Source organism: Chiloscyllium plagiosum, unplaced genomic scaffold (genome assembly GCF_037043375.1).
Source record: "Chiloscyllium plagiosum isolate Xiang-an unplaced genomic scaffold, Cpla_swu_hap1 HiC_scaffold_13, whole genome shotgun sequence".
NCBI classification, from domain to species: domain Eukaryota; kingdom Metazoa; phylum Chordata; class Chondrichthyes; order Orectolobiformes; family Hemiscylliidae; genus Chiloscyllium; species Chiloscyllium plagiosum.
In genome coordinates, this window is record NW_028270151.1 from 29,867,829 (window position 1) to 29,879,859 (window position 12,031).

Genomic DNA, 12,031 nt, shown 5'->3' on the forward strand with positions numbered 1-12,031 from the left:
TTGGGGTGATCTATATGAATTACTGGGGGATCCTATCAGGGTTACAGGAGATATTGTATCAGTATTACTGGGAGGTAAGGGTAACTGAGGTAAATCGTAAGAGTAATATATAGAAGAGTAATATATTACTCTATGTAATATATAAAGTAATCAACACGAAGTTATCTGATTTAATATCTGGGATTTATTGAGTCAATTTCTTAGGGTAACAAAGGCATGTTTTAGGAATTACTATGGAAGTAATTGGGGTATTCTGTAGGGATTACTGGATTGGGGGATAACTTTTAGGAATTACTGAAGGTAATCTTTAAGAATTACTTGAGAATGACCAGGTTTAGTTTATAGGAGTTGCTGGGTTTAATCCTTGGGAGTTTGCTGAGCTGAGTGTAATGTATAACTGTTACTGGGATACTCCATCAGAGTTACTATGCCATATTCTACAGAGGTTATTGGAGATATTAGGGCATTACTGGGTGGCTGGTATTTTAAGGGGGTTACCTGCAATAATCTACAGGATTTACTGCAATCATCTACAAGAGTTACTGGAGGCAATCAATAGTGGTTATTGGGGAGAAACTATAAGAGGGCTGGTGTGTGAACGATATAGAATATCTTTGGTAAATCCTCTGCAGTTTACCATTAAGGATTTTCTATAGGAATTACCAGGAGTAATATAAAGGTGTTACCGTACCTAATAGCAACCATTGTCAACTATTATAAAAACCACACTAATGGCCTTTAGGAAAGGAAATCTGCTGACTTTACACAGTCAGATCTACATGTGACTCTAGACCTGCAGTAACGTGGTTGACTCTTAAATGATTATTCTCATAAATGTCTTCTGTACTCTTTCCAAGTCACTCATGCTCTCCTGTGGTGTGCCAAAAACTGTACATCATACGCCAACTTCTAAAAGTTTGTCATAACGCCATTGCTCTTGTAAGCTAAGCCTCTATTAATAAAACCTATTAATAATAATTTATTAATTAATGAATACTTAATTAATAAATCCCTCTGCTTATCCTGCCATCTTTAATGACTTAAATATATATACACTCAGGATTCTCTCTTCCTGCATGCTCTTTATCTTGTACTGTTTCTCTAGGTTCTTTGTTCCAAAGTGTATCGCCTCACACTTTTCCACATTGGACTTCATCTGCCATCCATCTGCCCGCTGCACCAATGTGTCATTATCGTTTTGAAGTTCTATACAGTTCACCTCACAATTTACAATTCTCCCAAGTTTTGCATGCATATATCAGAAAAAGCAAGGTCCCAGTACGGACATCTGGGGAACTCCACAACAAACCTTCTTCCAGTCTTGAAAGTACCTATTAACTAATGCTCTGTTACCCCCTCCAGCCAATGTTGTATCCACACTACTACTGTCCCTTTTATTTCATGGTGTATAATTTTCCTCACAAGTCTGTTTTGTGTCATTGGATCGAACATTTTTTGGCAGACCACATACTCATGAGCCTTTCCCTCATCAGTTCTCTCTGTTTGTGTTAACTCTAGAAAGTTAGATAGACATGATTTTCCTTGAAATAGATCATGTTGACTGTCCTGAATCAATTCTCATGTTTCCACATGGCTATTTGTTCTATCCAAAATAATTGTTACTTAAAGTTTCCCACCACTGAAGCTGACTGATCATTACAACTTTTGTTGAGCAAGGGTCTAATGTTTACAGTTCTCTAGTCCTCCAGCATCAAACCTGAACCAGAGAAAACTCAAAGATCATTGCAAGTGCCTCTGCAACTTCCACTCTCACTTCCTTGAATATTCTTGTATGCACCTCAAGAAAATTAGGAGAAAATGTTTAAGGAGTAGAAGGCAGGTGAATGATGTGCAGCGGTCACAAGGAAAGGAAAAGGATGTAAGAAAGTCAGCATTAATAATGAAAGAAAACTTTATTCAGATAATTTGGAATGGGAAGCAAAGGAGTGGTGATGGTGATGATGACCATTGGAGTAGCATTCCTGGGATAAGAGTAAAAATGCACCTGAAAATTCAGAAGTAGAGTTCTGGGGTATGGCTTGGATAAGGAAGGGCAGACAACAAAGGATGTCCAAAATGTCGTTCCCATTGAAACTAGAAAGTGACAAGGATTACATGTGGGAGGACAGAGGATATGATGGGACCTCCTCTATTCATGAACAATTCACCCCAGAAAGAAAGATAACTTTGAATGAATTGCTGCCACTTAGTGTTCACAACATATAAAGCTGCATCACAGCATTTTAGGATCACAATGTTAAGTATGTCAGATTCATCTTTAAGCTGCAACACCAGTGATCAACTAGAAAGATCAGCTTTTTCTCTTGGCCCAATTGTAAGTTTCCTTTTGTCTACTGCAAAGCAACTCTACTTCATGACTTATTTTGAAGTTCATATACATCACCATGGTGGCTTAGTGGTTAGCACTGTTACCTCACAGTGCCAGGGACCTGGGTTTGATTCTAGCCTTGGTTGACTGTCTGTGTGGGGTTTTCACATTCTCTCTATGTCCGTGTGGGTTTCTGTTGGGTGCTGCGGTTTCCTCCTACTGTCCAGAGATGTGCAGGTCAGGCAGATTTGCCAAATTAAATTGCCCCATAATATCCAGGAATGTGCAGACTTAGGTGGATTAGCCACGGTAAATGTGGGGAAACAGGGCTGGGTCTGGGTGGGATGTTGTTTGAATGGTTGGTGCAGACTTGATTGGCTGAATGTCCTTTTTCCACACTGTAGGAATTACATGATGCTATCATATTCTCAAATTGCTCATATTCGAGAAATAATTTGTAAGTTGACCTTTTAGATATTCAGGTCAACCAATTGTTTTATTTTTTACCACACTCCATATCTGAATTACTTAGATAAGTTGCTGTTATATGGCTCAGTGTCTTCAACTGCAGATGCACCAGCATCTCAATTCCTGTATTGCAATACATGCATTAGTTACACTGCAGTCTCCTTACAGCATAGTGCTCACATTAGATGTTAACACAATGTGCATGAATTTTAAAAATGTGTCAAATACAAAGGATATGGGATACATCCAAGGATAATTGATATATTGATTTTTATAGCAAGTGTTGCTGAAGTACCTATGCAAATTCAAGCAAAATTTAGCTTCCAGAGCTTGACAAATTTGCACATATTCTGCAGAAAGATATTGGATGTAGACTGTATTATGTATGTCTTACATTACGTAAACTAAACATGTGATATTCTCATGACTAATATAAGAAGATCTGAACTCAGCTATCAGCATAAGCCCAAACTGAACAATAATCAGTGTCCTGTGATATCCTTGAACGAGAAAATCAAGAGTTCTAAGTTGGAAAAGTATGTACATCACTTTTTTCACTAATGCAATAAATGTTTATGAATCATTTCCTGCACACTGTGAAGTGTAATTTTGTACTTTGTTGTTTCTGAACCTAAAATCTGAGTGCCAGATATATATACTTATGATTGGGATGCAGTTTGTGGTTTTGTAGCATGATAAGCAAAGAGCAGGGAGTAGGCGGCGTGATTGCAGTCGTTAACTGGAGTTAGAATATGGTACAGGCTGAGCCAGTTACCAGCTTGGAGGAAAATTTACTTCAATAAGTTTCTTGTTTTTCAGATTTTCTGTGTTCTGCCCAGATGACGTTGATCAGTCTGATGAGAAAGATAACCAGCTAACTCTCAACTTTCCTATTCTGGATAGATATCCTGATATCAAATGAAGGCAAAATACTGTGGACGGGGTTGGGAATCTGAAACAAACACAGAGAATGCTGTGAGAAACTCAGTAGGTCTGGCAGCATCTGTGGAGAGAGAAATAGAGTTAATATTTCAAGTCTGACAGGACTTTTTTTCAGAACAGAATTTCAGGACTTGAAATGTTAATTCTGTTTCTCATTCCAGATGCACCTAAACCTGCTGAGTAATCTCAGCATTCTCTGTCTTTAAGTCAGATAAGATGTCATTACTTACCATCCTTTGTAAATAGTTATGTTCTATAAAACCTGTTGCTGTTCAATTGTCTTTGGATCTTACTATACCAGATATCGATGCGATACTGAAAGAGAACTGTTTGAGATATTAGGTTTCAAAGGATCTCTCTGTCCTCTTAAATGCATGTAAAGGATTCCATGGGACTATTTTGAGAGCAGCAGAGAAGTTTGCCTCGCGGTTTTCGCTAAAATGCACCCCTCAATCAACATCTCTAAGACTATTTTGTTTTTGGGAGCTTCATAGAATCCCTACAAATTGGAAACAGGCCATTCACCCCAACAGGTGCACACTGACCGTCTGAACAGCATCCCACCCGACCTGTCCCTTCCCTATCCCTGTAACTCTGCATTTCCAATGGTTAACCTGCACATCCCTGAACACTATGTGCAATTTAGCATGGCCAATCCTAGCCTGCACATCTTTGGACTTTGGAAGGAATGGGGATGGAATGGAACGCAGATATGGGGAGAACATATAAACTCCACACGGACAATATCCCAAGGGTAGGATCAAACCCAGATCGCTGGTGCTGTGAGGCGGCAGTGCTGACCACTGAGCCACCATGACGCTTACTGAGCGCAAATTGGTCACTATGTTTCCTACATTACAACAATGTCTACACTTCCATAATGTCTCATTGGCTGCGAATCACTCAAATGTTCTGAGATCATGAGAGACACTATACAAATGTAAATCTGACATTCCTTCTTTTGGATCATATTTGAATACTTTGGTTCACTTAGGTTGAATATGGGAGGGGAATAACCATCTGTGTGTCTAGTAAAAGTCAAGGAATTGACAAAATTGTTCAATGTTTTTGAAAAGAGGAGTCGTAACTTTATTTATAAATTGTGTATAAAAATAGCACCAAATTCAACACAGAATATGCTTGGAAATGCGTTATTCAATTGAAACAATAACATTACAGAATTCTGAGATACCTTTGCAATAACATTCACCTTTGGCAGGGAAGAAAGAATTCTAGGGTTGAATCATCAGCGCCCACCATGAGGTTTATTCACCCTGCTTAATTTTGCCTTTCATTGAGGACAGTGCAAAAGAAAATGGGGAGGGGGTTGCAGCAATGGGAGACTAGTGTGATACCACTGGCTTTTCACTTGCTTGGTGAAGTTGTAAACTACCGCCAAAGGTGGAGGGTCAACCAGTAGGAGGGAAGTGGTGACTGGGAGAGACAGGGGAGTCAAGAAGGCAGCAGTGAGCAGTAGGTAGGTGGTGAGCTTGAGGGTGAGAGAGAAACAAACAGTGAGTCAGTATATCAGGATATGGCAACATTTTCAACTCTGTGATCCCTCATTCTCCACAACTATTCCTGTTACAAATGTGCTGACCGATTAAAAGTTAAATAGTGAAATATAATTAAGTTGCCACTAGATGTCACTATCATAATTTGGAAACACAAATATTAATATGACAATGCTAAATATAGTAAAAGGCAAATGCATTATTCCAGACTTTGTTAGACGCTTTGACTTCTTAATCCAATACTGGATTTGATAATCTTGATAGCTTTTAATATTTGAATGCAAGATCTAATCAGAATCAAATTGACACAAAATATAAATAAAGGGCAAATAATAGATGGTGCTACCCTCCTGGTATCACAGGCTCTCTTTATAATGTACTCCCATAACTGAGTAAACCAATTTCCATGTTAATATTTCAAGTATAGCACACATTTACAGTCAAATGATTTTATAAAACAAACAAGCATACACAATACAGACATTAATACAACTCAAATACAATCTAAAGGATTTAACACAGATAAATAAAATAGGTTGTTGTACAGATGACTTGCTTAGTGTCTAGCAGTTGGGTCATACATTATTTTTGGAATTTTCCACAGTGCCAAAGGAACACTGTCAAGAAATGAACTCTGCACCAGCTTCCAGTCGAGCCAGGAGCCAAGGTTGGTAGAAACCAGCAGGGCCAAGTATTCTGATTCAAATAATTGTGTTGCTGATATCACTTATGTGGATTCTCTCAAAATATCAATGCATAAACAAATGATCTAATATTTCATCAAAGTAAGAATATACACAGACAAATGAGCTTCTGGCAGTCTCGTGGATGAAACTGAAATGTTTAGCACAATCATTTGTAAGATGGTTTGAAAATTAGGGGTGAATCAGTGACTCAGTGGCTGTGCTGGATACATTTAGTATCTACACCTTGTATATTTACCAGTTATTTAGAAATACATTTCCCCTTATCAAAGCACAATCAGTATACACTTCTAATCAATTCACTTATCTGCCATGCACAATGAATCTGTTATAGTTAGAATTTCAGAGCACCTTTGACAAGGAGGTAACTGGGAAAGATTAAAAGATATGGGAATAGGAAAAGTGTAGGAATTGAAAGCAGATTAAAAAGAAGTAAGCAGAGAGTTGTTTCTCAGAATGGTTGGCAGCAGGTAGAGATGCCCTGGAGTCTTTGGTGCTCAAGCTTCTTTGGTAAACCAGGGTTTGAGTACAGGGCTAAAAAACAGGCAGAGTACATAATTTTGAAGATGAAAGGAAGCTGCAGGAGACATTTTATGACAATGGAATGGGCAAAAATGTGGTGGATTGAATTGAGTTCAGAAAATATGAGGTGCTATGTTTTTGTTAAAAGTATAAATAATTAATATTCTAAAAATGAGAAAAAAAGTTGTGACTAAGATTAGAAAAGGGATTGTGTTCAGGTCCACAAGATATCAAAAGAGACACCTCACATGGATGAAAGCATTATAAACACAACTAAATATTGAATTTTATGAAGAGTAGTTTAGAATATAAAAGTTGAGATGCAATGTTATTTACATATAAACCAATAATAAGACTGTTAGATAATTGTTTAGAAATAAAACAATGAACCGTGGATGTTGGGGATCTGAAACAAAACAGTAAGTGCTGGAGAAACTCAGCAGGTCGGGCAGCATCTCTTGAGAGAAACATCATTCTCTCCTCAGATACTGCCCGACCTGCTGAGTCTCTCCAGCACTTCCTATTTTAGATTTGAAGGTCCAAATGTTTTAAGCACAATGGAGATTATGAAGTGATTTCGTAGAACATTATGAAGCAGTATATAGAAAGATGTATTTCCTAGTGATTGCTGAGTATATGATGAGAACACACACTTAAATATCAGAGATTGAAGAAACAGAGCTGAATAAATCTTTATGTAATGAGATGTAAATGTGTGGAGTGCAATGCCAGAGTTAGTGTTTGTTTGACAGTTGTTTGCCTATTTTGCATCCTACTCTAATGTTTGCTGCCATGCCATCCTGCCAATTTGATCTTTGGAGTTTTCCAATATTTCTAAGTGATGCTTAATCCACTCCCCTCACTTCAATATTTATTTTGGCAGATGTTGTAAAATGTTGGTGTGTGCCCTGAAACGATCAAATATTCTACAAAGGCAGCCAAGTTATTGGGGAGATGAGAATGGAATTGAAGGATAATATATACTGATTGTTACTGTTTGAGGCCTTCAGCAGATATTTTTCTTATGCACAGCGCTCTTCTGCATTCCTCTATCTTCACAATATCTAACATCATTTCATTGTCCGCCAGGGTTCAAGTCTCACCTGCTCCAGAGGTACATAATAACATCTCTGCACAGATTGTTTAGAATATAGCAAAACAAATGTGTTTGGTACTGCACAGTACGAGAAATTCAACAAAAATGATAAGTGGCTTCTCATGGTTATGCTAGTTTTCTACTGGAAGGATCAAAAGCATTCTATCAGATCATGAATGGGATTCTAAATAATAAAGCAGTTATTCAAATCAAAAATTCAGGTGTATCAAATTACTAATACAACAGATCTCAATTCTTGCAGGATCCTATAACAAAAAAAGTGCAATATTTTATGAAGTATCCAAAAAACCCTGATCCAGCTCATGCATTTCCATATTTTATACATGATGTTTAGTCAACATGCCAATTCAACTTTACACTTGCTGCAGGGTACTGGAATAAGGCAAACCAACGATTTGCATAGAGATTGCCACATATATCCTCTCCCTGTGTTCGGAGATCTCAGTAATTTTTTAACTGCAGAAAATTCTGTGGGAACACCCCTTAAATGCTGGAACTGGATTACCCCAGCTGAAATTTCACAAGTTGTTGACATTGATCAGGAAGCCTGTTGGCCTATCGTTTGGAATGATGTGTAGAAATTTTATGATCAATCTGATCAGTGAAGTTATTACACACCTCTGGAGCAGATGAGACTTGAAACCAGGCCTCCTAAGCATGGAGGTAGAGGCACTACCACTGTGTTATAACAGCTCTAGAAATGAGGTATATATGTATCTTTGAGGTGGGAAACCTTTAAATGTTCAGTCACTTCACATCAATGAAAGTGGTTATGGTGATTGCCAGCTGAGGCAAAGTGCTCATAGTCACAACTGCTAACTTAGAGGAGACTAACTATTCACAGTATATCCAGCAATACGAAGGAATGTGGATTCCCTCTAGATCTGGGGAATTTTAAGCTTTCAGACAGCAAAATTGAAGTAATTATGAAAATCCCGTAAGTATAGATTTTAGCCTTCCTTTTTAATTGCAAGATTGCAGTTGCTTCTATCTGTCATTGACCTTCGAAATTGTTACAAAATGAAACCATTAATTATAAAGGGAACAGGATAATATACATCATTTTAAAAAGAAACAATGTGGATCTACATTCTGGAATATCAGAGAGCAGGAACAAAATGCTGCTATGACAGGTTAAGAGGAGAGTCGCTGATAAACAAAAGACCACTTTGTGCACAAATGAAAACTTGCTTCAAAGAAATGTATGTTGTCAGTAACTGTTTAGGGTACAAACATTTTTCAGGGCTCTTAGTGTGTTCCTTTAAGTGTTTTTCTCTTGGTGACTATGTTTCTTATTTATTGAAAAATCAAATATCTGTCCTTTTCCCTTGCTCTCTAAGCAGAATGAAATATGGAATCAGATAGCAATGGGCACATTCACAGTTTCAGTCCAACCATTGATATCTCCAGACTGGATTGTGCTTATATATGATGAAATCAAGCTTCAAATAGATATGGCAACAAGACTTTTGGTAATATTCTCAAAATGTTTGAAAATTATTGAACATATTATTAATTTACATATTACAATAACAAAGGCATGATTGCAAATGAGGTGACAAACAAACCAATATATGTAAATGAGACTAGGATTCAATGCCATTCCAAAATGATGAATGAGATGACGTCAAAACGTGCATAGAATTGGCTAGTGTCTGTGAATCAATTTAAACATTTTAATCTAAAAATGTCGTTAAACTAACATATGTTCGTGAGCCCTTTATTGCAACAGTATTAAACTTCTGGAGCTCCTTATGATTAATTATTGGAATCTCTCTTTTTTCTTTGAATGAGATTTATGATCTTCCCATGAATGGAAGTATCTTAAAGCACCAAGAGCTGACCAATTCTCAAAATTGCACATGCTCACAACATTCTTCATCGGAGCTTGAATTGCTCTAGGCTAGAATCGGAATGTTGAAATGGTCACAGGATGTCATATGATTACTGAAATTAAGTACAAAACCTTTGGTTATCCTTTGGGGTCACTTGGATAAATTCTGGGCTGTTACTCAAGAGTTCATAATGTTTCCTGATTTGTTGAGGAACTCTTCAGCTGTAAACAAATCCCATTGCTTCTCCCAAAACCTGAAACTGGGATCAAACTATGAGCGATAGAAAGTTCTTTGCAGACGATGTTCTTCTGGCTGAGTACGCTCACGAGGAATCAGAGACAGTGAAGGACCACCTGAATAGAAGTAGGAAAAGCTTTTTGTTATTTATATTCCAGATCCATAGCTACTAGACCACTTCAAAATGACAACTAAAGAATTTGTAATCAACTAACCCTTTGATGATGAAAAATGTTCTTGGCTTCAAAGCATGCAACTTTTTTTTTGCACAATTCATCTTAAATGATGATCAGACACAATTACAATGATGTTTAAAACAACTAAATCCTTTGTTTTCAACTATGGATTTTTAAAGCATTTCCCTGGTATAAAGCCAATGCGCCCTCAGTGTTAATATACTTTTATAACAACTTGATCTTTTTTTCTTACTCTAATACCAACAGGGCAGTGCTTGAAAGGAATAAGTTGCATTTAGATAGCACCATATATTATTTTCAGGATATCCCAAAGTAATCAATCACTAGTGAATTATTTTGAAATTGTTTTGATCTATTATCAGTTTGTGAACAGAAAGGTCTTAAAAGTTTTTAAAATTCATTCACAGGGAGGAGGATTGTCCTGAACTGACTCTGTGAATTTGTTTTTGATAGTAATGGTTGAGTTATTGTCATGTCAAAGCAGGTCATGACTATACCTTCTTCACAAGTTGGACCCATCCACTGGAAGGAGCACACACAGCTTCCATTGCGGGAATTGCAGTGTGCCTTGTTAGCACAATTGCAGGTCAAGGAACAGTTTGGCCCAAATTGATTTATTCGGCATTCTGAGAAAACAGCAAAATATCAAATTACTTTCAGAATCAACACATGAAACTTCATTTGTTCAAAAATTCATTTCTTATCTACATTACAACAACTAGAATGCTTTTTTTACCAACAAGAAAGGTTACTCTGTTCAGAGGATTAGAAACTTCTCTGTACTACTTTTCAATGATTTGGAGATGCCGGTGTTGGACCAGGGTGTACAAAGTTAAAAATCACACAACACTAGGTTATAGTCCAACAGCTTTATTTGGAAGCACTAGCTTTCGGAGCCCTGCTTCTTCATCAGGTGGTTGTCTGATGAAGGAGCAGCGCTCCAAAAGCTTGTGCTTCCAAATAACCCTGTTGGACTATAACCAGGTGTTGTGTGATTTCCTACTTTTCAATGTTACTCTGTTATGAACAGACAATGACATCTCATCAGAAAAACAGAGATTCTGTTAGAAGGTGTCAATTAATGCTCAATTAATCCACCAGGCTGAGACTGAGTGAGAAGAATCAAATTACACATATGTAGGCCTGAAGGGAGATCCAATTTTATATTTGTCAAATTACCGATCAGGTGCATCCGAAATTCAAGTATGGTTCCTCTGAATGTCAGCCAATGAAGTATCACTGCTTTTATTTGTTAATGATGGTCTCAACTTCAATCTACATTAAAATTCCCTGAATGATAAGCAATGCTGGTATTTCTCAAACAAGAATGACACTCCTAAGAAATGATCTATTAAATGAAACTTCCCACATTCACCACTCCACCATTTAAGCACAGTGAATAACAGTCTAACAGTCTACCATTCCATTTCAGAGTCCTTGCAAAACCTAGATTTACATCTTATTGTTGTAATACAATTTTGAACCCTCTGGATAGGAAAGCAAAAATTGAAATGAGAGCTAATGAGTCCAGGGAATAGGAGTCCAATATGATCCAGAAAGGCTGCCAAGCACTTTCAAAAGATCATAGCTCCACTCCCAAACATTCTACAATTACAGCTGCCAGACTGAATCTACATTATGTAAAATAATGAATACTCAATTACTGCAGTCATGTATTTTATCTGCACAAAAACAGATTACAAAAAAATGGAATAGACAGGATAAAAAGATTACCACGATCACATCGGTCTCCAGTTCTACCTGGTGGACAAAGGCACTTTCCTGTAACTGGATGGCATGATGTGAGGCCTTCACAATCGCACATCTCCTGACATCGCTCCCCAAAGCGTCCAGCTTCACAAGCTAACATATAACAAAGCAAGGTTCACATATTAACACCTGAAACAGGGAGGAAAACTCAACTGTGCCACACTAACTCTTCCCAGTCACACACTGTCATCTCTGGAGATTGAACATTCATGGGAGGCATTTGAAGTATGGATTCATCATTCACTCTTCAAAAGGAAATAAATAAATTTTACCTATCCCAAACAAAGTTCGATGAGATATATTACTTAGAATCATAGAATTCCTACAGTGTGGAAACTAGCCCTTTGGTCCAACAAGTCCACACCAACCCTCCATAGACTAACCCACCCAGACCCA

The 12,031-nt window shown here is 37.4% G+C and overlaps 1 protein-coding gene across 1 annotated transcript in view; it reads right to left on the reverse strand.

The window, feature by feature from the left end:
• Positions 1-4,803: 4,803 nt before the first annotated feature.
• The window catches only part of LOC122556083 (uncharacterized), a 303,614-nt gene continuing 296,386 nt past the window's right edge, over positions 4,804-12,031 (reverse strand). Inside the window, exons 36-38 of the mRNA XM_043702517.2 lie at positions 11,600-11,728; positions 10,363-10,491; positions 4,804-9,784 (exon numbers count right to left, since the gene is read on the reverse strand). Of these exons, the coding sequence (XP_043558452.2) occupies positions 9,702-9,784; positions 10,363-10,491; positions 11,600-11,728 (341 nt within the window). The 3' untranslated portion in view covers positions 4,804-9,701. The remainder of the gene's footprint in view (positions 9,785-10,362; positions 10,492-11,599; positions 11,729-12,031) is intronic.